We start from the raw sequence: 26,994 nt of genomic DNA, 5'->3' as shown, positions 1-26,994 counted from the left end.
TTCCTGGTTTTTTCCTCTTTTTTCTATTTTTCCTATTTTTTCTAGTTTTTTCCTTTTTCCTATTTTTTCCTACTTTTTTCCTATTTTTTGCCTGTTTTTTCCTATATTTTTCCTATTTTTTCCTCTTTTATTCCTTTTTTTCCCTATTTTTTCCCTATTTTTTCCTATATTTTTCCTATATTTTCCTAATTTTTTTTCCTATTTTTTTCTCTTTTTTTCCTATTTTATTCCTATTTTTTTTCCTATTTTTTTCCTATTCCTTTTTTTTTTTTTTTTTTCCTATTTTTTCCTCTTTTTCTCCTCTTTTTGTCCTCTTTTTTTCCTATTTTTTCCCCTTTTTTTCTTATTTTTTCCTTTTTTTTTTTTCCTTTTTTCCCCCGTTTTCTCCCCGGTTTGCGCGGCGCTGGGTGGGAAGGCGATGCTGGGGAGGTGGGGTGGGGTCCCAGGGGGCGGAGGGGAGGGCGGATGTGTAAAAAGCGACCCCGAGGCTCCCTCGCTGCCCTCCTCGTGCTGTATAAAAGGAAAATCCTGGCTGTGTATTTGTACTCCGAGCTCTCCGTGTGTCTGCGTGGGCAGACGGTAAACCCTTGTACAGTAGGTCTAGCTGCATGTAATCTGTATGGACAATGGCATTATAAAATGCAATAAAAGAAATTACCTATCGTGCTGCTGCTGGGCCTTGCTTTGCTTAAGGTTGTTGTGGGGGGGAAAAATAAAGAACCAAAAAAAAACCCAGAAAAACCAAAAAAAAAAAACCAAAAAACCCCAAAAAAACCCCCAAAATAATAAAAAAAAAAAAAAAAAAAAAAAAAAAAAAAAAAAAAAAAAAAACCTAAACAAAAAAAAAATCCCAACAAAAAAAAAACACCACAACTTTTTACAGAATTCAATATTTTATTGAGATCTGTCTGTGATCCCCAACTTGAAAAGCTCCAGGGATAGACAAATTTTTTTACAGAATTCACTGATTTTTTGAGATCTGTCTGTGATCCCCAACTTGAAAAGCTCCAGGGATAGACAAATTATTTTACAGAATTCACCGATTTTTTGAGATCTCTCTGTGATCCCCAACTTGAAAAGCTCCAGGGATAGAGACAAAAGTTTTTACAGAATTCAATATTTTATTGAGATCTGTCTGTGATCCCCAACTTGAAAAGCTCCAGGGATAGACAAATTTTTTTACAGAATTCACTGATTTTTTGAGATCTGTCTGTGATCCCCAACTTGAAAAGCCCCAGGGATGATGGGGACTCCACCATCTCTCTGGGCAGCTCCTTCCCAGTTCCTGACTCCCTTTTCAGTGAGGAAATTCTCCCAAAAAATCCTTCCAGGAGCAAAGGCCGGCCCTGGAAGGAAGGAGAGGGGTGAAAAGTGGCTTCATCTGCTCGGTGAGTGTGGGGTCAGCTGGGATTTGGGTCCCCATTTCCCCCTCCCCAACTTGGTTAAGGGTCCCCATTTCCCCCTCCCCAGCTCAGTTTGGGTCCCTATTTTCCCTTCCCCAGTTTGGTTTGAGTCCCCAATTTCCCCCTCCCCAGTTTGGTTTAGGTCCCATCTCCCCCTCCCCATTTCTGGGGGTTTGGGTCGAAATTTTCCCCTCCCCATTTTGGTTTGGGTCCCCATTTTCCCCTCCCTGGTTTGGTTTGGCTCCCCAATTTCCCTCACCCAGCTCAGTTTGGGTCCCCATTTCCCCCTCCCCATCTTGGTCTGGGTTCCCATTTTCCCCTCCCCATTTTGGTTTGGGTCCCATCTCCCCCTCCCCAGTTTGATTTGGGTCTCCATTTTCCCCTCCCCAGTTTGGTTTGGGTCCCCATCTCTCTCTCCCCAACCACCCTGGGACCATCCCTGGCTCTGATGGATTTAACACTTGGAGATGATTTTAACTTTTGAACTAGAAACTTTTTTATCCTTTTTCTATTTTTTTTTTTTTTTTTAGTTATTTTTTGGTAGTTTTTTTTTTCCTTTGGCACAGACATGAAAGCTCTCCCAGTTTGATTGCAAAACCAGTCTGTGGATGGGAGGGGACACTGGGACAGGTCACCCCTGTCTGGGGCACGGCTTCCTGCACCCCAAAAAACGCTGGCAGGAGGCACCCACCCCTCTGCTCCAGAGCTGTGTCCACATGGATCCCTCCCTTCCCTCCAGCTGGACCCCAAATCCATGGGATTTTTACCCACCCCAATCCTTTGCCCCAAATCTTTGCGGTTTTTGCTCACCCCAATGTTTTACCCCAAGTCTTTGGGATTTTTGCTCACCCTGATGCTTTACCTACCCCAAATCTTTGGGATTTTTGCCCACCCAGATGCTTTACCTACCCCAAATCTTTGGGATTTTTGCCCACCCAGGTGCTTTACCTACTCCAAATCTTTGGGATTTTTACTCACCCCGATGTTTTACCCCAAATCTTTGGGATTTTTGCTCACCCCTGAAGCACAACTGGGGGAAGTCACTGCCTTGGATAACCCAGAGCCAGCAAAGCTTCCAGAGAGCTCTAAAGAACCAAAAAAAGAGGGAGAACTTTGGGGTTTTTGAGTTTGGTTTTTACCTAAATGAGCATTAAGAAATTGGAATATCAGGGTCAGGAAGGGAAATTTCCAAAGGGTTCCTGCTCCGAGATTTGAGCCTTCCCTGGTGTTTTGGGGGTCTCTGTGGCTGGGATCGGGGCTGAAGGGACCCCAAAACACTCAGCCCACTCATCCCAGTGGGATTACTGTGAACCCCCCTGCTCTGGGGGCTCAAAAAATGAGGAGAGGAAAAACTGTGGGAAGGAAAAGCCCAGGAAAAGGTGGGAGCAGGCCCTGGATGGGATTGGACACCTGGATGGGCGTCAGCTCCCACTTCTGCCACCCCAACCTCTCCAGAAACCTCAGCTCATCCCAGGCATTGTGCAGTGCAGATCTGGGGGTGATGGGGTGTGGATCTGGGGGTTTTGGGGTGCCGATCTGGAGATTTTGGGGTGTGGATCTGGGGGTTTTGGGGTGCAGAAAAATTAAAAACTTCCCCAAAACATCACTCCGTGCAGAAACCCGTGAAGGAGCACACAGCGAAGTTTTCGGGAAGTTTTTAATTTTTCCGTCTTCTGAAGATGAACGTTCACGGGGCCCCATTTTTTTTTTTTTTTTTAAATATTGAATGTCCATTTCCTTCTTTTTTTTTTTTTTTTAATTATTTACAGAAATAGCTCGTGACTCATCAAAATCCTTTCAGCAGCACATGTAAAACACTGGGGTCATTCACTGCAGACCCAGCCAGGCAGGCAGAGCAGAAGGGCCTTGAGGAGCTTATTTTGTTTAGAGACTTTGTGTGTGCACAGGGACAGGGAAATTCTGCTCCACAAATCAGGGGGTGATGGCTCAGACCCCAAAAAAACACAGCCCAGCTCTGTCCCAGCCCCATCCCACCCCGCTCTTTCATTCCTTGTTTTCCAGGATCACACGCGTTTTTCTCTTGTTTATTTATTTTATTTTCCGAGCCTCTGCCCAGGGATGGATGCCGGGAATGTTGCAAAACCTTCTTTGAACAGAAAAGTCGAGGTTTTAGCGCTAAATCCTGCCGGAGACGGGAAGGTCAGGGAGGTTCAAATCTCCCAACGCCTCCAGTCTGGGGCACGGGGAGCCCACAGGGTTCGGGGTGCAGATCTGGGATTTTGGGGGTGCAAATCAGGGGAGTTTGGGGTGCAGATCTGGGATTTTGGGGGTGTAAATCAGGGGGGATTTAGGGTGCAGATCTTGGGGGTTTTGGGGTGTAAATCAGGGGGGTTTGGGGTGCAGATCTGGAGGGTTTGGGGCGAAGATCTTGGGGTTTTGGGGGTGCAGATCTTGGGGTTTTTGGGGTGTAAATCACGGGGGGTTAGGATGCAGATCTGGAGAATTTTGGGTGCACATCTTGGGGTTTTGGGGGTATAGATTAGAGGGGTTTAGGGTGCAGATCAGGAGGGTTTGGGGGTGTAGATCGGGAGGGGTTAGGGCATGGATCTTGAGAGTTTGGGGTGCAGATCTGGGATTTTGGGGTGTAGATCTGGAGGGCTTGGGGTGCAGATCTGGAGGGTTTGGGCCCCGAGGGTTTTGGGGTACAGATCCAGGGGTGATGGGGTGCAGATCTGGGAGTTTTGGGGTGTAGCTCCGGGGAGTTTGGGGTGCAGATCTGGGGGTTTTAGGGCACAGATCCAGAGGAGTTTGGGGATGCAGATCCAGAGATTTTGGGATGTAGATCCAGGGGTTATAGAGTAGAGTGAAGATCTGAGGGTGATGGGGTGTGGATCTGGGGGTTTTGGGGGAGCAGATCCAGGGGGTTTGGGGTGTAGATCCAGGGGAGGTGGAGCCCAGCCCCTGCTCCCCCCGAGGAGCACCGGGAGCTGCGAGAGCTGGGCTGGGTTTATTTTGGGTTTATTTTGGCGGCAGCGGAGCCGGGAGCCGCGCAGGGTGCCAGGGTTTGTGAATGTGGGTCAGTGCAGTCACACACCTACAGGAACGGCCTTGTTTGCACAAAGCCGGCCAGATCCCACAGCCAGAGCCTTCCTCGGAGCACAGCCGGCCCGGGGGGAGCGCAGGATGAGGCTGGGTGTGATCACTGAGGGATTCACAGTGCAGGATGAGGCTGGGTGTGATCACTGAGGGATTCACAGCGCAGGATGAGACTGAGTGTGATTGCAGAGGGATTCACAGTGCAGGATGGGGCTGGGTGTGATCACTGAGGGATCCATGGGACCCTGAGAGGGCTGGGTGTGATTGCAGAGGGATTCACTGGGACACTGGAAGTGCAGGATGGAGCTGGGTGTGATCACTGAGGGATTCACTGGGACCCCAGGAGCGCAGGATGAGGCTTGGTGTGATCACTGAAGGATTCACAGTGCAGGATGAGGCTGGGTGTGATCACTGAGGGATTCACAGTGCAGGAAGGAGCTGGGTGTGATCACTGAGGGATTCATGGGACCCTGAGAGTGCTGGGTGTGATCACTGAGGGATTCACTGGGAGTGCAGGATGAGGCTTGGTGTGATTGCAGAGGGATTCACTGAGAGTGCAGGATGAGGCTTGGTGTGATCACTGAGGGATTCACAGTGCAGGATGAGGCCTGGTGTGATCACTGAGGGATTCACAGTGCAGGATGAGGCCTGGTGTGATCACTGAGGGATTCATGCGACCCTGAGAGTGCTGGGTGTGATCACTGAGGGATTCACGGTGCAGGATGAGGCTTGGTGTGATCATTGAGGGATTCACTGCTCAGGCTGCTCCTTTCTATCACCCTCTGTTATTTTGGGGGGAAAAACATCCTTGTTTTTGTGGCCACGCTCCCTTCAGTGTGCTGAGTGTGACCCCCTGCACACAGCGAGTGTTTTGCTGCTCTCCTCCATCCCTGGATTTTTCCAGTGTCGGGATGGGACGAGATTTCCCCCCAAACCACCCTGCCCCGGGCCCTGCAGCCCCCAGAGATGGGGGCACTGGTTGCTGGCCCATCTGTACTGCCCATGCCAAGCAGCAGCATGGATTTTTCCAGGCTGTCCCACTGCCCGTGGCACAGGTGGCAGCCCAGGCTGCTGTGGGTAAAGCCCTGCTGCTCTCCAGCCCCAAAATCCCTGTAAAACCTTTCCCTGCATGGCACAGCTGGGGCTGCCAGCCTGGGGAGCCCTGTTCCCCACAAAGCTGGGGCTGCACAGATCCTGGAGGCCCAAAATCATGATTAAGCTTTCCCACTACTCTTTAAATTTTATTTTTTTAGGCTGTCAGGCCAAGCTGTTGTTTCGGCGTGTTGGGAAAATTAATCCACAGAGGTTTATGTCCAAAAAGGAGAGAGAGGAGTCCTTTCTGGCTTTATTCAAATAAAGGGAGAGGCCACTGTCGGCCCATTTGGACTTGTGGCAGACGGTGTAAAACTATTTATTAAAGAGCCCATTTGACCATCAGCATCCTCCTCAATCTGATTTATCACAACTCCAATGGTAGCTCTACTCTTAGAATTTCAACCTGAACTCCAGTGAGGAGCTCCCAGGGCTCTGGAACACGGAGCTGGAACTCCAGAGGGCAAAATCCAGAGGGCAGGGAGTGACCCCTGGTGTGGCACAGTGTGACAGAGTGACAGAGTGACACTGTGACGCCGTCACCTCCCATCCCAGCATCGCCCCAGGGAGCCAAACCTCATTTTCCAGCTGGGGAAACTGAGGCAGGGAGGGGTGGGGGAAGCAGAGGAGTTCACTGGGCACGCCAGGGAGTCAGGGAATAAAGGTCCCGCTTGGGTTTTGTGCCTGGGGGAAAGTGGACGGGCTGAGCACACACCTGGGGGGCTCCAAATACCCACCCAAGGGGTTCAAACACCCACTCAAGGGGTCGAAACATCCACCAAAGGGGTTGAAACACCCTCCTAAGGGGCTCAAACACCCACACAAGGGAGTCCAACACCGACCTGGGGGTCCAAATATCCACCCAAGGGGGTCCAAACACCCACCTGGAGGGTACCAACACCTACTCAGGGCTTCAACACCCACCCAAAGGGATCCAAATGTCCACCCAGGGCTTTGATACCCACCCAAGGGGGTTCAACGTCCATGCAGGGCTTCAACACCCACCTGGGGGGGTTCCAACACCCACCTGGGGGGGCTCCAACACCCACCTGGGGGCCTCAAACATGCACCCGAGGGGTCCAAACACCCATCTGAGGGCTCCACCACCCATCTGAGGGGTCCAACACCCATTTGAGGAGTCCAACACCCACCCAAGGGGATCCAAATGTCCACCCAGGGCTTTGACACCCACCTGGGGCTCCTAACACCCACCCAAAGGGCTCCACCACCCATCTGAGGGGTCCAACACCCACCTGGGGCTCCTAACACCCACCCAAGGGGCTCCACCACCCACCCAAGGGTCCAAACCCGGCTCAGCCCCGCTCTCCCCCCGCAGTTTCCCTCAGCCCCAGCCGAGGGCTCAGCCCAGCTGTGCAATCCCAAACCCGAGGCCGGCCCCGGAGCCTCCTCCGCCTCTCCCCGCTCCCGGCTCCGCTCCAGCCTCCGGCAGCAGCTCCGGGAGCGCGGCTTGGCCGCGGGTCCGCGCTCCCAACCTCATTTTTTTTTAAAATTTAATTCGATTTTTTTCTGTCTTTTTTTTTTTTTTTTTTTTTTTTAATTTTATTTTTGGAAGGGGCTGGCGCGGACAAAGCCCCGGAGCGGAGCCCAGCCCAGCGGCGGGGCCGGGGGATGCGGGGCGGGCGCGGGGGCGGGCGCGGAGCCCCGCGGGGCCCCAGGTGAGCGGGACCGAGCACCGGGACCGCACCGGGACGGGCCGGGCCCCGCTCCGAGCCCCGCCGAGCCTCCCGCAGCCATGTCCCGGCCCGGCAGCCCCCGGCCCGAGCGCCCGGAGCGGCCCCGAACCGAACCGGGACCGCCGCCAGGTACGGGGGACAAAGGGGGGATATGGGGGGACAAAGAGGGGGAGCGAGGCTGGAGGGGGAGTGAGCGCTGTGTGCTCACGGGAAAGGTTTTGGGATCCCGGGAAAGGTTTTGGGATTCATGGAGAAGGTTTTGGCATCCCCTGCAAAGTTTTGAGATCGCGCCGAAGGTTTTGGGGTCATGGAGAAGGCTGTGGGATCCCGGGGAAGGTTTTGGGGTCATGGAGAAGGTTTTGGGATCGCTTGCAGGTTCTGGGATCGCAGGGAAGGTTTTGGGATTGCATGCAAGGTTTTGGATCCCATGCAAAGTTTTGGGATCCCAGGGAAGGCTGTGGGAATCCCATGCAAAGTTTTGGGATCCCAGGGAAGGTTTTGGGATCCAAGGGGACGTTTTGGGATCACAGGAAAGGCTGTGGGATCCCAGGGAAGTTTTTGAGGTCCCAGGGAAGATTTTGGGATCACATACAAGGTTTGGGGATCACGGGGAAGGTTGTGGGATCCCAGGGAAGCTTTTGGGATCGCTTGCAAAGTTCTGGGATCCCTTGCAAAGTTTTGGGATCCCTTGCAAGGCTGTGGGATCGCAGGGAAGGTTTTGGATCCCACGCAAAGTTTTGGGATCCCAGGGAAGGCTGTGGGATCCCGAGAAAGATTTTGGAATCATGGAGAAGGTTTTGGGATCCAAGGGAAGGTTTAGGGATCCCGTGCAAAGTTTTGGGATCCCAGGGAAGGCTGTGGGATCCCAGGGAAGTTTTTGGGATTGCATGCAAGGTTTTGGGGATCCCAGGGAAGGTTTTGGGGTCCTGGGCAGGCTGTGTGCACAGTGGGGGTGTGTGCAGGGGCTCCCGGGGTGCGTTTATGGGGCACTGGCTGCAGTCTGGGGCTGTGGGGATGCACTGCTGGGCACGGGGAGCGTGCACGATTGTGAACATTTGAGTGTGTGTTTGTGCAGGGTTGTGAACATCTGAGTGTTTGTGCAGGGTTGTGAACATCTGAATGTGTGTTTGTGCCCCTGGCAGTGTTTGGGTGTGAGTTTGTGTGTGTTTTTGCAGGACTGTGAACATTTGAGTGTGTGTTTTTGCAGGATTGTGAATATCTGAGCATCTGCTCATGCCCCTGGCAGTGTTTGTGCAGAATTCTGAACATCTGAATGTGTGTTTGCGCCCCTGGCAGTGTTTGGGTGTGAGTTTGGGTGTGTTTGTGTGTGATTGTGAACATCTGAGCGTGTGTTGGTGCCCCTGGCAGTATTTGGGGGTGATTGTGAACATCTGAGCGTGTGTTTATGCACGATTGTGAACATTTGAGTGTGTGTTTGTGCCCCTGACTGTGTCTGTGTGTGATTGTGAACATGTGAGGCCGTGCTGGTGCCCTGGCCGTGTTTGGGTGTGAGTTTGGGTGCGATTGTGTGTGATTGTGCACATCGGAGTGTGTGTTTGTGTGTGATTATGAACATGTGAGTGTGTGTTTGTGCCCCTGGCTGTGTTTGTGTGTGATTGTGAACATGTGAGTGTGTGTTTGTGTGTGATTGTGAACATGTGAGTGTGCGTTTGTGCCCCGGCCGTGTTTCCCGTGCTGCTGTGTTTGTGTGTGAGCTCAGCAGCCGCCGGGCCCCGCCGGGATTTCAATCCCAAACTCTGCCTCAGTTTCTGTCCCGGTGCCAAGCCCGGGGAGGGGGATGTGAGTTAAACCCCCCGAGGGATGGGGGCTGCTCTGGGTGCGTTACAGGGATCAGAAATGGGTGAAAATTTGGGGGAATCCTCACAGCTGAGCCCTCCAAGCCCCTCTGGCCCTGCCGAGCTTCATGTGCATGAAAAACCGCATTAAAACTGTACTAAAAACTGCATGAAAAACTGCATTAAAACTGTACTAAAAACTGCACTAAAAACTGCATTAAAAACCCCAGGGAGGGACTAAAACCCCCTTGAGCAGGAGGCTGCAGGAGCACACGGTGGTTTGTCAAGCCAGACACAAAAGGGGCGAATCCAGCCTGGGAACAACTCCCAAAATCCCCAAAATTCCCAAAATTTGGTGAGCAGAGCGGGACCAGCACAGCTGGACCGGCCCCTGCTGGCTCTGGAGAATTCACCCTCCTGTTCTGTTCCCCCTGCAGCTGGACGAGCTCTGCTCCAAACTCATTCCCAATGCAGCAGCTGCATTCCCTGGGGCTGATTTCCCTGCATTTCCTTCCTTTTCCAGGTGGGAAATGATGAGCTGGGAACGCAAGGAGATTTTTGCAAGGGGTTTGTCCCCAGCCCCAGCTCTGCTGAGCTCCTGTACCAGCAGCTGAGGGAGGGTTCAAAAAGCGGCTTCAAAATCTGTGAAATGCTTTGGTGGAAATGGTTTTGGAGCTTTTCTGCCTTTCCTGTGGCCACACCAAAGCTGTGGGTGGGTAGAGAGTGGTTCAGCTCCCAGGGGTGCTGGTGGCATCAGCAGGAGCACTGGGACCTCACTGGGGACATGAGAGAGTGCCCAGTTTGGTGTTCCCAAATTTAAGGGACATCCATGAGTGCACAGTTCTGTTTTCCCAAATTTCAGGGGCATCCATCTGTGCCAAATTTAGTTTTCCCATCTTGGAGGGCCATCCCCGAGTGCCCAGTTTGGTGTTTCCATGTTAGAGGAGCATCCATCAGTGGCCAGTTCAGTTTTCCCATATTTCAGGGGCATCCATGAGTGCCCAGTTTGGTGTTCCCAAATTTAAGGGACATCCATCAGTGCCCAGTTCAGTGTTCCCATCTTGGAGGGGCATCTGTCAGTGCCCAGTTTGGTCTTCCAGATTTTAAGAGGCATATGTGAGTGCCCAGTTTGGTGTCCCCAAATTTAAGGGGCATCCATCAGTGCCCAATTCAGTGTTCCCATCTTAGAGAAGCATCTGTGAGTGCCCAGTTTGATGTGTCCCTGTTGGGGACTTCTTGTCCCTGTTCCCTGTTGGAAGGGGCACCCATCAGTGCCCAGTTCAGTGTTCCCATCTTGGAAGGGCAGCCATCAGTGCCCAGTTTGGTCTTGAGATTTTAAGGGGCATCTGTGAGTGCCCAGTTTGTTGTTCCCAAATTTAAGGGGCATCCATCAGCGCCCAGTTCAGTTTTCCCGTATTTCAGGGGCATCCCTGAGTGCCCAGTTTGGTGTTCCCTGTTTAAGGCACATCCATCAGTGCCCAGTTCCATTTTCCCACGTTGAAGTGACCTCACCTCCATCCCAAACCATCCCAAAACCCCTCCTCCTCTTCCTCAGCTCCCCCAGAGCTGAGTGTGACCTGAGCAGAGCCGGCCCAAGCTTCCCTTCATCCCACCCTGTTCCTCCTCCAGAGCCTTCATCCCACCCTGCTCCTCCTCAGGATCAGCTCTGTGCTCCCCATCCCAAACCCTGACTCTCCCTCCTCCCTCCCCGTGTGGTTTTGGGGACGAGCGTGTCCCAGGCTGTCTGTCTGTCTGTCTGTCTGTCTGTCCCTGTGACACTCAGGAGCAGAGCCCTGGTGGCTTTGGGCCAGAGCCAGCAGCTCTGTCACGCAGCTCAGAGCCTGGGAATTCTCCCTGCATTCCCTTTCCCAAGTTTTACAAACCAGCCTGGCTCATTTGCATCCTCCCTCTAGGATGGGGAACAAACGGGGAAACTGAGGCACGATTGGGGGTGGGGGGGGTGGCCCAGCTCAGGTCCCCAGCTGGACATGGAGATTTTATCCCCCAAAATTTCATTCCCTGGCATCTCCAGAGATGGGCTGGGTGCCACCACAGCTCCTCCCACCCAGCAGGGACGGGGGCACAGCCTGAAATAGCCACAGGTAGTTTGGGAGAGAAGAGTCTGTCTGTCTGTCTGTCTGTCTGTCTGTCTGTCTGTCTGTCTGTCCTGGTGATTATTTTTTTAGAGGAATCAGCAGAAAACAGGAGAAAAAACAAGAGTTTTTTGCTTGGTGAGATGATTCTTCCTTCAGGGAGGAGGAGCAGGGATAGTGGGAAGCAAGAGAGGTTCTGTCCTCTTTTTCTTCCTCCTCTTCTTCCTCCTCCTCTTCTTCTTCTTCCTTCTGCTCCTCTTCCTTCTCCTCCTTCTCCTCCTCCTTCTTTTCCATCTCCTCCTCCATCTCCTTCTTCCTCCTCCTCCTCTTCCTCCTCCTTCTCCTCCTCCTTCTCCTTCTCCTTCTCCTTCTCCTTCTCCTTCTCCTTCTCCTTCTCCTTCTCCTTCTCCTTCTCCTTCTCCTTCTCCTTCTCCTTCTCCTTCTCCTTCTCCTTCTCCTTCTCCTTCTCTTCTCCATGTGAAGATGGACACAAATCCACCTCCAGAAGCAAAACTTGGGTTTGAAATGAGCAAAATTTGCTCATTCCCACCTCCCTTTTCCCTTCCTAGAGGGGACATTTGCCACCCTCGTGTCCCCATCCATGTCCCCAATCCATCCCTGCCTGTGTCCCAGCTGTCCCAGCTCAGGCTTTGACACACACACATTTCCTTTAATTTCCTTAATTTTTTCTGTCTGTTCCCAAGGATTTTGCCCTGAGGTATAAGAGGAGGAGTGCCCAGCCCCAAACACGAAATATTCGGCCCCAAACATGAAATGTTTGGCCCCAAACCTGAAATATTCAGCCCCAAACACCAAATATTCAGCCCCAAACACGAAACATTCAGCCCCAAACATGAAAAATTCAGCCCCAAACAGGAAACATTCAGCCCCAAACAGGAAATATTCAGTCCCAAACATGAAACATTCAGCCCCAAACAGGAAATATTCAGTCCCAAACATAAAATATTCGGCCCCAAACACAAAACATTCCGCCCCAAACCTGAAATATTCAGCCCCAAACACCAAATATTCAGCCCCAAACACGAAACTTTCAGCCCCAAAACAGCCCTGGGCTGCCCCAAGCAGGGAATTCTCAGCAGAAATCGAGGCCACCTCACTCAGGAACCAAGAAAAAACCCATCCAAAATCAAAATAAATGGGTTTTTTTCCTTGTCTCAGCACTGATTTAAATGCAGGGTTGCAGAGTTACACAGAGAGTGCAAAAAGCCCCTCCCGAAAAAAAGCCCTGAAAGCAACAAAAAAATGTATTTTTTTTACCCCACAGAAAGAAGATTTTGCAACATTTCTGGTTTCTCTTTCCAAGTTTTTTTCCTTGTCAGCTCCCGAAAACGCTTCGCTGGTGTTTGTTCTTTGAGCAATGCAAAACTTACCAAGAAAAAGAAAAGAAGCATGAGGAGAAAAAAAAGAAGAAAAAGCAGATTTCTGGCTTATTTCAAAGTTTCTGGGTTTGAGCAAAACAAAGCTGGGCCTTGGGGCTGCGCTGCCCCTGCTGCTGCTCCAAATCCTGATTGAATTTCCTTGGAAAGCTCCAGCCTGGGAGCTGCAGAAACCCAAACCCTCCTCGGGCTGTTTGCTGCAGTTCTGGTGATTTTTCCCAGATTTTTCCATGCCTGGAGTTCCCCCCTCTGTGGGATGGGCACCAGGAAAGTCCCAAAATCCCTTCCCGTGCCCCAAAAATTGGAGATTTTTTGGGGATCTGTGCATGGGAGAAACCCCAACCTGCAGAGAGTTCTGTGCTCCATCTCCACAGGTTTTTCTGGGGGGAAATCCCATTTTCCTGCCTCAGTTTCCCCATAATTAAAGCAGTTTTTTAAGGAAAATCCCTGGAGCTCAGGGAAGGTGTGCTGGGCCCTGGTTTTTCAATCTATGCTGGGATGAAAGGAGCTGGAGAAATTCAGATTATTGAGCAGCTCCCCTTCATCCCCTCCTCAATTTAACTTTTATTTTTTAAAGGACTTAAATTGGGCAAGACACAATTTTTTTTCCCCTGGCAGGACCTGTGCTGGTTTAACCCCCAAGGTTACCCAATTTCCAGCCTGGCCTGGGCATTAATTACTCCCTCCATCATTTCTCCCTGCTCTGTAATTCCCTGAATCTCCCTGGATCTGATAAGGCCTCACCTCAGCTGCTTTCCAGGCTCCAGGGATAATTGCTTTTCCTTAGGGACACCCAGGATTTCCTTCCTTGATTTCCCAGATTTTCCATTTTTTGGGGGGAGTTTTCCTGCCCCAGTTGCTCCTTAAACTTGAATTCAATCCCAGTTGTTGTTTTCCCATTGTTTTCCCCCATTCCCTGTGTGTTTGGGATGGTTTCTGTTGTTTTTGGGATGGTTTCTGTTGGTTATGGGGTGGTTTATGTTGGATTTGGGACGGTTTATGTTGGATTTGGGGTGAGAATTGGTGCTGGGACATGAGGAAAGGAACCTGCTCCTTCCCAGCTTTGGGAAGTTTTGTTCTCCCTGTTTTCCAGTCCAGGCTTAAAGATTCCTCCTTCCCTTGCAGCCCCACATTAGAATGGTGCCTTAATACCTATAAAATGTAAATATATTTACGTTAAATCAGGTTTTGCTGCATAAGGAATAATTCCTCCCAAATTGCTGCCCAAGATCCAGCCCAACTTTTCTTCCCACCTGGAAACCCTCTGGCCTCACCTGGGCAAAGCTTTGGATAAACAGCAAAAATGAGGAATGCAGTCAAAAAACAAAGTGGTTTCGATGAGAAGTGACTTCCTAAACGTACAAAAAGCAAAACAAAGCACAAAAAAAATACCCACAAAACCCCCAAATAGCTCAGCAAGGCTGGGAGTTGTTGTTATTTGTTATTTATAGGATTTGGGTGGGAAGGGAGGGAGGGATTTTGGGGCCAGACAGACCAGGACCAGCCAGGTCCATCCAGTCCATCCCTGCTGGAGTTTGACCTGAGTGACAAAACCCCAGTTCCAGGTTGGTGTCCCCACAAACCCCATCCCTGCAAGGTCCTCGTGGCTCCAACCAGCTCCTGCCAAACCAAATCAATGTGAGAAATGTTCCTACAAGGGGTTTCAGGAAAGACAAAACATCAATTCCCTGCAAGAAGCACCTCTGGCACTGCAGCAATTTGGGAGGAATTATTCCTTATGCAGCAAAAATCAATTTAATGTAAATATATTTACATTTTATAGGTATTAAGGCACCATTCTAATGTGGGGCTGCAAGGGAAGGAGGAATCTTTAAGCCTGGAGCAGGAAAAAGGGAGAACAAAACTTCCCAAAGCTGGGAAGGAGCAGGTTCCTTTCCTCATGTCCCAGCACCAATCCTCATCCCAAAACCAACATAAACCATCCAAAATCCAACATAAACCACCCCAAAACCAACAGAAACCATCCCAAAACCAACAGAAACCATCCCAAACACGTTGTGGGGACAGAGGATGGGGGGAAACAATGGGAAAACAACAGGAAAAAGACCCAGACTGGGACTGAATTTGAGTTTGGACCCCAAAGCACAGCTCCAGCTTTGCCTCTTCCCCCACTGCAGCAATTTGGGAGGAATTATTCCTTATGCACAAAAATCAATTTAATGTAAATATATTTACATTTTACAGGTATTAAGGCACCGTTCCAGTGTGGAGCTGCAAGGGAAAGAGGAATTTTTAAGAGACAGCAAAACTTCCCAGGACACAAAGCTGGGAAGGAGCAGGTTCCTTTCCTCATCCTCAGCATGAATCCCCATCCCAAAACCAACAGAAACCATCCCAAACTGACAGAAACCATCCCAAACCGACAGAAACCATCCCAAACCGACAGAAACCATCCCAAACACACTGTGGGGACAGAGAGTGGGGGAAAACAAAGGGAAAACAACAGGGAAAAGACCCAGACTGGGACTGAATTTGAGTTTGGACCCCAAAGCCCAGCTCCAGCTTTGCCTCTGGGGGTCTGGGCAGCGCAGGAAGGGAGAAGGGAACCCACAGATTTTTGGGAGCTGTGGCTCCTGTTTGTGGCTCCTGCCTTTTGTTTGTCCAGCTCTTTGGGAATGCTGAGCTCAGCCCATCAGGAATTTCCACTGGGAGCACAAGGATCTTTTCCACAGAAGCTCCTGCATCCCCCAGAGGGATGTTGGAACTTGGGAATTTGCAGGAATTTTGCATTTCCAGCCATGAACTTCCATTTTTTTTTGCATCTCTCCTCTCTCCTGTCCTGTTTTCCCACCCCCCTGATGGATTTTGGGGCTCCCTGATGTCTCAGGACTCCCATGACCGATGGATTTGGACTTTGGGATCGGGGAGAATAATCAGAAAATCAGCTCCATGTGCATGTCCCGGGCTTGGCAGGAGAAATCAGCCCCACATTTATCACTTTGCTGATCTCTGGTACCTTGGGGCAGTGCTGTGATTTATTGAAGTTATTGTTTTTGGAATGCCTCGTTACCTCTGCTCCCAAGATCCAGAGCTCTGAGCTGCTGTCCCACATCTCCCTTGTGCTGCTCATCCCAGGCTCTGAGGAGGATTTGCCCTGCCCAGGAAGGGTTTGAGGTGCAGGAATTTTGGGGAAAAGTGAGATGTCCCATCCCAAGGGCTGGCTGGCCTCAGGGTTTGGCCCAGGCTCACAATTGGGTTTAAATCTGATGGATTTGGGTCAAAGCTGGTCCTATTCTGGGGGCAGCAGGGAGGAGGGGTCCAGGGGGGATCAGCAGGGCAGGGATTGGGGAATTTAAAGGAGAGGGAGCTGTGGGATGAGCTGTGCCAGTGATGGAAGGGTCTGCTCAGCTCCTCCTGTGCCTGCAGAGCTGCTGCCCCTGCTTGGGGGCATTGGGGAGCTGCTGCTGCAGCATTTCCCAGGGCATTGCCTCTGCATTTCCCTGGGCATTCTCTGCATTTCCCAGGTTATTCTCTCTGCATTCCCTCTGCATTTCCCAGAGCATTCCCAAGGCATTTCCCTGGGCATTCTCTGCACTTCCCTGGACATTCCTTGTGCCCTTCCCAGGGCATCCTCTCTGCATTTCCCTGGGCATTGCCTCTGCATTTCCCAGAACATTCCCAGGGCATTTCCCAAGGCATTCCCTGTGCCCTTCCCAGGACATTCACTCTTCATTTCCCTGAACATTCCCTCTGCATTTCCCACTCCCTGTGCCCTTCCCACAGCATTCCCTCTGTCTTTCCCTGAACATTCCCCCTGCATTTCCCATTCCCTCTCCTTTTTCGGAACATTCCCCCTGCATTCCCCCGTGGATCCCAGTGGACAGGGAGCTGTGGGCTCTGTTCTGACCCCACACATTCCCACCTTCTCCCACCCCTCCCTGGGTCCTTCCCCACCCCATTCCAGGGGCGGCTGGGGCTCAGCCCCATCCCCACATCCAGCCTGTGGGATGTGAGGCTGTGTGAAGGATCAGCTCACCCAAACTTCATTCCCGGCTATTTCTGTCCCTCTCCTGGCCAGCTTGTTCCCGGGGGAGTTAATTTAATTGCCACCTTCCTCCCTGCCTGCCTGTGGTTGTGTGTGAGGCTTGTGCAGGGTAATTACAAGTGTGAAGTGGGCACAGCAGGGACGAGCCTGGGCTCCATCCCAGCTGGAGCACAGCCTGGACATCGCTGTGGATCCACCCAGCCTGTCCTTGTCCCCAGGAATGGGCACAGAGGTGTGGCAGTGCCCACAGGGGTTTTCGGGTTGAGGGAAGAGATGAGGATCTGACTCCGTGTTTCAGAAGGCTTGAGTTATTATTTTATGATATATATTACATTAAAACCATACTAAAAGAATAGAAGAAAGGATTTCGTCAGAAGGTTAGCTAAGAATAGAATGGCAAAGAATGGTAACAAAGGTTTGTGGCTCGGACTCTCTGTCCGAGCCATTAATTGATTGGCCATTAATTAGAAACAGCCACATGAGACCAATCCGAGATGCACCTGTTGCATTCCACAGCAGCAGATAATCAATGTTTACATTTTGTTCCTGAGGCCTCTCAGCTTCTCAGGAGGAAAAATCCTAAGGAAAGGATTTTCCATAGAAGATGTCTGTGCCGCAGAGGGGGCAGGGGATGCTCTGGAGGCAGCACAGATGGGCAGGGACAGGGATCTGCTGAGCTCTCCCTGTGCCAGCCCCTTCTGCTCCTGCTGCTCCTGATTTTCCAGCCCTTTTTCCCTCAGGAAAGGGGATCTGGGGGTGATAGGGCTGTTTCCTGAGGGGTTTTAAGCCCTGAACACACTCAGGACATCCCACAGCAGGAACCAGAGCTCGGGGAGCTCTGTGGGAGCTTCAGCTGTGGCTCCACTCAGAGCTCCTCATCTCTGGCATCCTTGGAATGAGACACCTCTTGCTTTTCCCCAAAACTCCTGCACCCCCATCCCCTTCCTGGCCAGGGCAATGATCCATTTCCCACACTCCATTGATCCATTTCCCTCATGATCCATTTCCCTCATGATCCATTTCCCTCATGATCCATTTCCCACACTCCATTGATCCATTTCCCTCATGATCCATTTCCCACATGATCCATTTCCTCATGATCCATTTCCCACAGTCATGATCCACTGATCCATTTCCCACATGATCCATTTCCCTCATGATCCATTTCCCTCATGATCCATTTCCCACCCTCATCCATCAGGATTCCACCTCTGCCTTTGGATTAGGGCTGGGCCGTGCCAGAGGCTGTGGATGTCACTCACCCCCACAGCCCTGGGGAGGTGACAGCCTGCCCTCCTCACCTCTCCATTCTGCTCTGGGCTTTGCAGAGCCATGGCAATGCCTTTTCTCCCATCTGGGGCTCACGCTCCATTGGGATTTGGAGCCAATGCTGTCGTGCAAGATTCAGCAGGAGCTGCTGGGTTTCCCTTGGTTGAGCCCCAAAATCTCCTCACCGGTGAGAGCTCTGTGTGAGCAGGGCTCTGTGCTGGCATGAGTTTTAATTCCCCCCAAAAAAAACCCAACCCTGTCTCAGGAGCTGGATCTGCACTCTGGGGAGGGCAGAGAGGGGAAACTGAGGCACATGGATGATTTTGGAGGGTGTTGTGGAACAGAGCAGCACCACCCCAGACTGGCTGCAGCATTTCCAGGCTCCTGCTGATGCCAGGGTGCAGCTGGAACCCCCCAACTTCCCTCGTTTTCTCCTTTTAATAACATTGATATTTAATTATCCCTAATTGCCCTCCTTTCCCCCTCAGCTCTGGTGTGTGGGACCCTGGTTTTAGGGAGGATAATGAACCATCCCAGGCCTCTTTCCCCCCTCCCCTGCCCTCCCTGGCTGCTTGCAGGGCTCCTGTTCCAGCCAGGGCAATTATGGCTCTGTGCTCTGCCTCCCTCTGCCCAGCCTATAATTTAGTTTTATATAAAGTGTGTTCCAGCCCCTGTTGTGCAAGACTTTGCTATTCTGAGGGATGGGCAGAGGGCTGGGGGGGCAGGGGGGGCTGGGGCAGTGTGGCACAGCCCTGGGCACCCCTGGCACCCCAAATTCCCCGTGGGAATTCAGCAGCACTGAAGGTGGTCCTGCCCCCTCCTGCCTTTCTGCCAGGGGGTGTTTGGCACAGGGATTTCTCCCATGGGGATGACTCAGCTCCTTGCAGGGTTTTCGTGCCCCACGGAGGGCTCCTGCAGGGGTTGGTGCTGCCCCAGAGTGCAGAGGATGAGGGAGGTGGCAGCCAGCCCCGGCAGGGCAGACAGTGGCTCTTTCATGGGAAGGGGGATGAAAAACCCAGCGCTGGCTGCCGAGTGTAACCAGATCCCTTGGCTTTCTGGAGGAGGAATGTGAGAGCTCGGGGAGGCGTTTTGGGATGGTGCTGCAGCGGGGGGAGCAGCTGGGGGGTGGTGCAGCCCCGGTGCCCGTCCTGGGCTGCCCAAACCCTGGGTGGCATCCCTCAGGTGGCATCCTGGCATCCCTTGGGTTCATCCCTTGGTGGTATCCCTGGGGTTTATCCCTTAGTGGTATCCCTGGGGTTTATCCCTTAGTGGTATTCCTGGGGTTCATCCCTTGGGTTCATCCTTGGGTTCATCCCTTGGGTTTATCCTCTGGGTTCCTCTCTTGGATTCATCCTTGGGTTCATCCCTTGGGTTTATTCTTGTGTTCATCCCTTGGTGGCATCCCTTGGGTTCATCCCATGGGTTCGTCCTCTGGGTTCCTCCCTTGGGTTCATCCCTGGGTTCATCCCCTGGATTCATCCTTGGATGCATTCTTTGGTGGCATCCCTTGGCTGGCATCCCTTGGTGACATCCTTGTGTGCTGTGTGACACAGGGGAGCCCAAACCTCCTGCCCCAGTCTGTGGGCAGTGTTTGGGAGTTTGTCTGACCCAGGGGCTTGGCTCTAACCCCATTTTCAGCTCTAACCCCGTTTCTCTTGCAGAGGTGCCTGAGCCCTCCCTCCCTGCCCTGAGGGGTCCCCGGTCCCCCACCTGCCCTGCGGTTCCAAAGAAGGAGAAAACCCTGGAAGGAGACAAATCCCTGAAGAAGGAGAAAGCCCTGGAAGGTGACAAACCCCCAAAGGAGAAAGCCCTGGAAGGTGACAAACCCCCAAAAGCCTTGGAAGGTGACAAACCCCCAAAGGAGAAAGCCCTGGAAGGTGACAAGCCCCCGAAAGCCCTGGAAGGTGACAAACCCCCGAAGGAGAAAGCGCTGCAAGGTGACAAACCCCCGAAAGCCCTGGAAGGTGACAAACCCCCGGCAGTGCTGACAAAAAGCCCCCGGGCCGAGCTCTGCGGCGCTCCCGAAGCTGTGACATGTGAGTGTTGCCCTCGGGACTCATCACAGAGCAGGGCTGAGGTGGGAACCCGGCTCCTCCCCGCTTTGTTCCTCCCCACATCAAAGCCTGAACGAGGCTGAGTCACCTGGAGAGGTGGAAGGGAAGGGCGGCACCCGGGGTGGCTCCCGGAGCAGCTGGAGCTGCTTGGGAAGGGTTGGGGTTCTCTGGGGTGCTGTGGTGGGAAGGGGGATCAGCCTGCCTGGGAAAGGAGCATCCCCCAAAACCCCAAATGGATGGAAGCTCCCCAGTCCCTTTGCAAGGGGCAGGAATTGGATGGAAGCTCCATTTCTGAAGGGTGTAAACTGGATGGAAGCTCCCCAGTCCCTTTCCAAGGGGTGTAGAGTGGACAGAAGCTCCCCTTCCAAGGGGTGTAAAGTGATGGAAGCTCCCCAGTCGCTTTGCAAGAGGCAGAAAGTGGATGGAAGCTTCCCAGGTCCCTTCCAAGGGGTGTAAACTGGATGGAGGGTCCCCGGGGGGGGATGAGGGAGGCTGGGAATTGGGCTGCCCCTCCAGGGAGCAGGCAGGGAAGGGGAGAGGATGGGAAATGCATGGAGGAGAGCAGAGCTCAGTGAGGAGAGCAGAGCTCAGTGAGGGGAGAGCAGAGCTCAGTGAGGGGAGCAGAGCTCAGGAAAGGAGAGCAGAGCTCAGGAAAGAAGAGCAGAGCTCAGTGAGGAGAGCAGAGCTCACAAGGAGAGCAGAGCTCAGAAAAGGAGAGCAGAGCTCAGTGAGCAGAGCTCGCAGGGAGAGCAGAGCTCAGTGAGGAGAGAGCAGAGCTCAGTGAGGAGAGCAGAGCTCACAGGGAGAGCAGAGCTCAGTGAGGGGAGCAGAGCTCAGTGAGGAGAGAGCAGAGCTCAGTGAGGAGAGCAGAGCTCACAAGGAGAGCAGAGCTCAGTGAGGAGAGCAGAGCTCACAAGGAGAGCAGAGCTCAGTGAGCAGAGCTCACAGGGAGAGCAGAGCTCACAAGCAGAGCAGAGCTCACAGGGAGAGCAGAGCTCAGTGAGGAGAGAGCAGAGCTCAGTGAGGAGAGCAGAGCTCACAAGGAGAGCAGAGCTCAGTGAGCAGAGCTCACAGGGAGAGCAGAGCTCACAAGGAGAGCAGAGCTCACAGGGAGAGCAGAGCTCAGTGAGGAGAGCAGAGCTCAGTGAGCAGAGCTCACAAGGAGAGCAGAGCTCACAAGGAGAGCAGAGCTCACAGGGAGAGCAGAGCTCACAGGGAGAGCAGAGCTCACAGGGAGAGCAGAGCTCACAGGGAGAGCAGAGCTCACAGGGAGAGCAGAGCTCACAGGGAGAGCAGAGCTCAGTGAGCAGAGCTCACAGGAGAGCAGAGCTCACAGGGAGAGCAGAGCTCACAGGGAGAGCAGAGCTCACAGGGAGAGCAGAGCTCACAGGGAGAGCAGAGCTCACAGGGAGAGCAGAGCTCACAGGAGAGCAGAGCTCACAGGGAGTGCAGAGCTCACAGGAGAGCAGAGCTCACAGGGAGAGCAGAGCTCACAAGGAGAGCAGAGCTCACAAGGAGAGCAGAGCTCACAGGAGAGCAGAGCTCACAAGGAGAGCAGAGCTCACAAGGAGAGCAGAGCTCACAGGAGAGCAGAGCTCACAGGAGAGCAGAGCTCACAGGGAGAGCAGAGCTCACAGGGAGAGCAGAGCTCAGTGAGGAGAGCAGAGCTCACAAGGAGAGCAGAGCTCACAAGGAGAGCAGAGCAGAGCTCCCGGTTCCCGCGGCCGAGCCCTCGCGCAGCATCTGCGAGCTGGGCCGGCTGCCCACAGACATTCTGCACGCCTGAGTCACAGCTCAGCCCTGCACGGCCCCCTCCCCAGCCCAGCCCAGCCCCCCAAGGCTGGGGGGGATTGGGGCACCCTCCTCCTGGTGTCCCCACTGCTCTTGGGGGGTCACCATTGGTTTTTGGGGTTGTTCCCATTTTGGCACGCCCCGAGGAGCACATTTAGGCTCTCCCATGGGATGGGGCATTCCTGTGCCAGCCTGGCTCGTGCAGGCTCAGGAGGAACCAGGCAGAAAAGGCTGGAGGGTGCAGGGTGATGTCCTTGCCCACCAATGCCAGGATTGTCCCCTCTGAGGCTGAGCTCTGTGCTCAAATCCAGTTTTGCAGCATTTTGGGACACAGGGATTGCAGGTTTGGCATGCTGTGTGTTCAGCTTCAGGCAGGAACAGCAGACCCAGGTGGCCACAATAATCCAGGCCCTGGCAGTGGCTCAGGGACCCTGGTGATGCTGCCCTGGGACAGCCTGAGGGCATCCAGAGCATCACCTCCATGGGAAACCCAAAGTTTTGGGTTTCAGGTTACAAACATCCCGGAGGTTTTTGTTATTGAAGAGCTGTAGACAGGCAGTTTCCCCCCAAAATCCTGTTTTCCAGGCTGCTCCCCCACTCCTGCATTACAGGGGAGCTGAAGGTGCCTCTTTTAGCAGAGTTTTGTCCTCGTTTCTTAAAGGCTGTCCTAAAAAAAAATGGGAGCTGTTTTCCCTAACTTTGAGGGGGGATTCCTGGCTGCCTTTGGCTGCCCCTGGCCGGAGCCAGAGCGTGATTTTGATTTACAAACAGTTTAATCTGAGGAATGCAGCGAAATGGGGAGCGCCAAGTGCATGCTGCTGCGGTCCCAGACAATCCAGCTGCTGTCCCAGCCTGCTGAGCTGCTGCTGCTGGGTCCCTGCAGGCTCAGCCCCTTCCTGGCACAGCCCTGGGCACCTCGGTGCCACACACGGGGCAGGAGAGGGCACTGGGTGAGGGCACATAATGAGCGAACGCTCCATGAGTGTCGCAGACATCTTTTATGGAAAATCCTTTCCTTAGGATTTTTCCTCCTGAGAAGCTCAGAGGCTTCAGGAACAAAATGCAAACAATGGTTATCTGCTGCTGTGGGATGCAACAGGTGCATCTGTGATTGGTCTCAGGTGGTTGTTTCTAATTAATGGCCAATCACAAATCACAGTCAGCTGGCTCAGACGCAGAGCCCAAGCCACAAACCTTTGTGATCATTCCTTTCTATTCTTAGTTAGCCTTCTGATGAAACCTTTCCTTCCATTCTTTTAGTATAGTTTTAATGTAATATATATCATAAAATAATAAATCAGCCTTCTGAAACATGGAATCAGATCCTCGTCTCTTCCCTCAACATAAGACACCTGTGAACACCGTCACACGTGAGGTTTTTAGGAAGGGGAGACAATCCCAGTTTTATCCAAGACCTGATTTGTGTCTCCCCACTCTCTGCTCTCAGCCCACTCTTCCCGCTCACCTCTGGCTATTTTAAATTCCTTTCCCAGCGTGTTTCAAAGACCAAATTCCCACTTTAACCTCCCTGTGCAGCCCAAGCCCAGCTCAGCCTGGTCAAACCAAGCACTGGGACCATCCCCTCGTGTCTTTCACCTTCCACCTATTTTATTTTCACCTTCCGCCCACTTTATTTTCACCTTCCATCTGTTTTATTTTGGTGGCTGCAGGACAGGGGCAGCCTGTGCCCTGCACAGAAAGCAGCTCCTGTTCCCTGGTGCCAGGAGGTGCCTTTGCCCTCGAGCCTCTGCCCTGAATCATCCCTTGTTTACTGCCCTGGGAGAGGAAAAGAAAAGTTTGGCTGGAGCACCACCAGACAGGGTTTTATTTTATTTATTTTAATTTTAATTTTATTTTTATTTTTATTTTTATTTTTTATTTTATAGTTTTATTTTATTTCATTTTATTTTTTTATTTTTATTTTTAAATTATATTATTTTATATTTTATACTTTATATTTTATATTATATTTTATTATTTTATTTTATTTTATTTGTGGCCTTACTGAGGAGGATGATGGCTGCTGGAACCTTGTGCTGGTTCCCAGTGCTCCTCCAGGTGAGGATGAGGAGGCAGCGCGGGCTGGAGCAAGGGCCGAGCCACCCCTCTGGCTCTGGCAGGACACAGGGCTGCAGCAGGAGAGGCTGGAGGGAGGCACAGCCACAGAACTGAGTTATTTTCCTCCTCCTGCAGAGAAGTTCAGCCAGAGGTTGCAGAGACCTCAAGGAAGTGGCCGGTTCCTGCAGGGCTGGGGAGAGGAGCAGGCTGGCTCTGCAGTGGTTCCTCATCTCCTGTGGCTCTGCAGTGGTTCCTCATCTCCTGTGGCTCTGCAGTGGTTCCTCATCTCCTGTGGCTCTGCAGTGGTTCCTCATCTCCTGTGGCTCTGCAGTGGTGCCTCATCTCCTGTGGCTCTGCAGTGGTTTCCTCATCTCCTGTGGCTCTGCAGTGGTGCCTCATCTCCTGTGGCTCTGCAGTGGTTTCCTCATCTCCTGTGGCTCTGCAGTGGTTTCCTCATCTCCTGTGGCTCTGCAGTGGTTCTTCAGCTCCTGTGGCTCTGCAGTGGTTTCTCATCTCCTGTGCCTCTGCAGTGGTGCCTCATCTCCTGTGGCTCTGCAGTGGTTCTTCAGCTCCTGTGGCTCTGGGGACACTCAGGAGCTCTTGGTGGTTTCATCCCTCCTGGCCCTGCAGGGACATCTCCTCCTTCAGGTCCTCTGAAGAGTTTCAGCCCATCTTTCATGACAAATCTGCATTTTTTGGTGTCTTTCCATCCCTTCCTCTCTCAGCAGCCTTTGTCTCCTTCCCTCCAGCCGCCTTTTCCACATCTCCTGTTCCATCTCCCTCACAGAATCACAGAATAATGAGGTTGGAAGAGATCTCTCAGATCATTGAGTCCAACCTATGCCCCAACACCTCAACCAGACATAGCACGAAGTGCCATGTCCAGTCTTTTTTTAAGCACATCCAGAGATGGTGATTCCACCACCTCCCTGGGAAGAGCATTCCAATATTTTATTATTCTTTTGATGAAAAACTTTTTCCTAATATCCAACCTGTACCTTCCCTGACGTAGCTTGAGACTGTCTGTGGTGGTGTTCACAGGGGTCCCAGGACAAGGGAAGTGATGAGAATCTTGACTCCATGTTTCAGATGTATTATTTTATTATATATATTAAAAATGTTTTTATTTTATTTATTATTTTATGATATATATTATATTAAAAGAATTTATTATTTTATTATATATATTATATTTAAAATTATATACTAAAACTATACTAAAAGAATAGAAGAAAGGATTCCATCAGAAGGCTTGCAAGGAATAAAAAGGAAGGAATGATAATAAAATCGTGTGATCGACCAGAGTGTGAGACAACTGGGCTGTGATTGGCCATTAATTAAAAACAACCACATGAGATTAATCAAAGATGCACCTGTTGCATTCCACAACAGCAGATAATTATTGTTTACATTTTGTTCCTGTGGCCTCTCCGCTTCTCAGGAGAAAAAATCCTAATGAAAGTATTCTTCATAAAATATGTCTGTGCCACCCATCCCCCTGGACCACCCACCCTCCAGCTCACCCTGTGTCCAGCTAGGGACCAGATTCCCGTTTTTCCCTGGGGTCTGGGCACACATTTCTCCCTGTGGAGAGGGCAGGGGTGGTAACATTCTGCTTTTCCCTTCCAGGCCAGCCCCAGGTGGGGCCAGCCCTGCAGTCCCCTGGTCCCTGCACGCAGCTGCTGCCCAACGGGGACGCGGGCAACGGAATCTGCCGAGCTGTGCCCAGCACACAGAAACCTCCCCGAAAACTGCAGCCCCACCACTCCATCAACAGCCAGGGCAGCAAGAAGAGCAAGGGCAGCTCCAAGTCACCCTCCTCCCACATCCCCATTGAGGCGCAGGAAGGTACTGCTGAACCCTGAGGGCGCTTTCCAGATGTTCTCCTTGGGTTCCTCATCCCTTGGGATCTCTTGGGTGGCACCCTCTGAGTCCTGGGCGCCTCATCCCTGTGGATCTCTTTGGTGGGATCTTCCAACTCTTCAGGCCCCTCATCCCTTGGGATCTCTTGGGTGGCATCGTCCTAGCCCTGGGCTCATCATCCTTTGGGATCTCTTGGTGGCACCTTCCAACTCCTTGGGCCCTCATCTCTTGAGATCTCTGGGTGGAATCCTCCAAGCCCCTCATCCCTTGGGATCTCTTGGTGGCACCCTCCAAGCCCTGGACTCATCATCTCTATGGATCTCTTGGGTGGCATCTTCCAATTCCTCAGGCCCCTCATCCCTTGGGATCTCTTGGTGGCATCCTCTGAGCTCAGCAGGACCCCTAGACCCTCCTGGCCATCTCCTGTCCTCCAGAATTGGTCTCTGATGAGGGCTGGGTGTTGAGGGAGACTCTCCTGACCCCTTTTTCCCTCCCTTCCATGAATTCCTGAGGGAGCATTTCCACCCTCAGGTGCTCCCACAGCCCGGCCTTGTCTCACCCTGCGTTCCTCCCCAGATTGCTGCGTGCACTGCATCCTCTCCTGCCTGTTCTGCGAGTTCCTGACCCTGTGCAACATCGTGCTGGACTGTGCCACGTGCGGCTCCTGCACCTCGGAGGACTCCTGCATCTGCTGCTGCTGCTGCAACTCGGGCGAGTGCGCGGACTGCGACCTGCCCTGCGACATGGACTGCGGCATCATCGACGCCTGCTGCGAGTCTGCCGACTGCCTGGAGATCTGCATGGAGTGCTGCGGGCTCTGCTTCTCCTCCTGAGGGCCCCTCTGGGCGGGGGGAGCTGCACCAGGACCCCCCAGATCTCCCATGGTGGGTCAGGCTCCGGCTGGGCCCTCAGGAGGCCTTGCTGAAGAAGAGGAGGAGGAGAGTGAATCCCCCGCTGGAATCCTCGTCCTTGGAGCGTGTCCTGCCCGGTGAAGGCTGAGCCGAAAGGGCCACGGGAACTCTGGTGGTGTCTGGGCCTGCTCTACCTCTGCCAGCACCGGGGGACTGTAGGAGCCTCCTGCCACCTGAGCCGAGAGCAGGAGTGACTGTCACACAGAGCCAGCACTCTGACTGTCACACAGCCTCCCCCAGCACTGGGGACAGTCACCCTGCAGAGCCACCCTGGGGCCCAGCACTGGGGACAGCCCATCCCGCAGAGCCACCCCAGCACTGGGGACAGCCCATCCCGCAGAGCCACCCCAGCACTGGGGACAGCCCATCCCGCAGAGCCACCCCAGCACTGGGGACAGCCGTCCTGTAGAGCCACCCCAGGTCCTGGCCTTGGGGACAGCCTGTCCTGCAGAGCCACCCCAGCATTGGGGACAGCCCGTCCTGCAGAGCCACCCTGGGGACAGCCCGTCC

General features: G+C 52.6%; 1 protein-coding gene across 1 annotated transcript; it reads left to right on the top strand.

Annotated features, from left to right (window-relative positions):
* Nucleotides 1-465: 465 nt before the first annotated feature.
* MDFI (MyoD family inhibitor) lies at nucleotides 466-26,406 on the top strand. Its single transcript, XM_058819236.1, has 8 exons — nucleotides 466-579; nucleotides 7,126-7,375; nucleotides 8,454-8,457; nucleotides 18,601-18,674; nucleotides 19,469-19,542; nucleotides 19,750-19,843; nucleotides 25,340-25,558; nucleotides 26,150-26,406. Exons 1-8 carry the CDS (start codon nucleotides 466-468, stop codon nucleotides 26,404-26,406), a joined length of 1,086 nt encoding a protein of 361 aa, XP_058675219.1.
* The last annotated feature ends 588 nt before the right edge of the window (nucleotides 26,407-26,994 follow it).

The sequence above is a fragment of the Ammospiza caudacuta genome, chromosome 24 (assembly GCF_027887145.1).
Source record: "Ammospiza caudacuta isolate bAmmCau1 chromosome 24, bAmmCau1.pri, whole genome shotgun sequence".
Classification (NCBI taxonomy): Eukaryota; Metazoa; Chordata; class Aves; order Passeriformes; family Passerellidae; genus Ammospiza; species Ammospiza caudacuta.
Note: the sequence above shows the minus strand (reverse complement) of the source record. Positions and strands in the feature narration are given on the sequence as shown.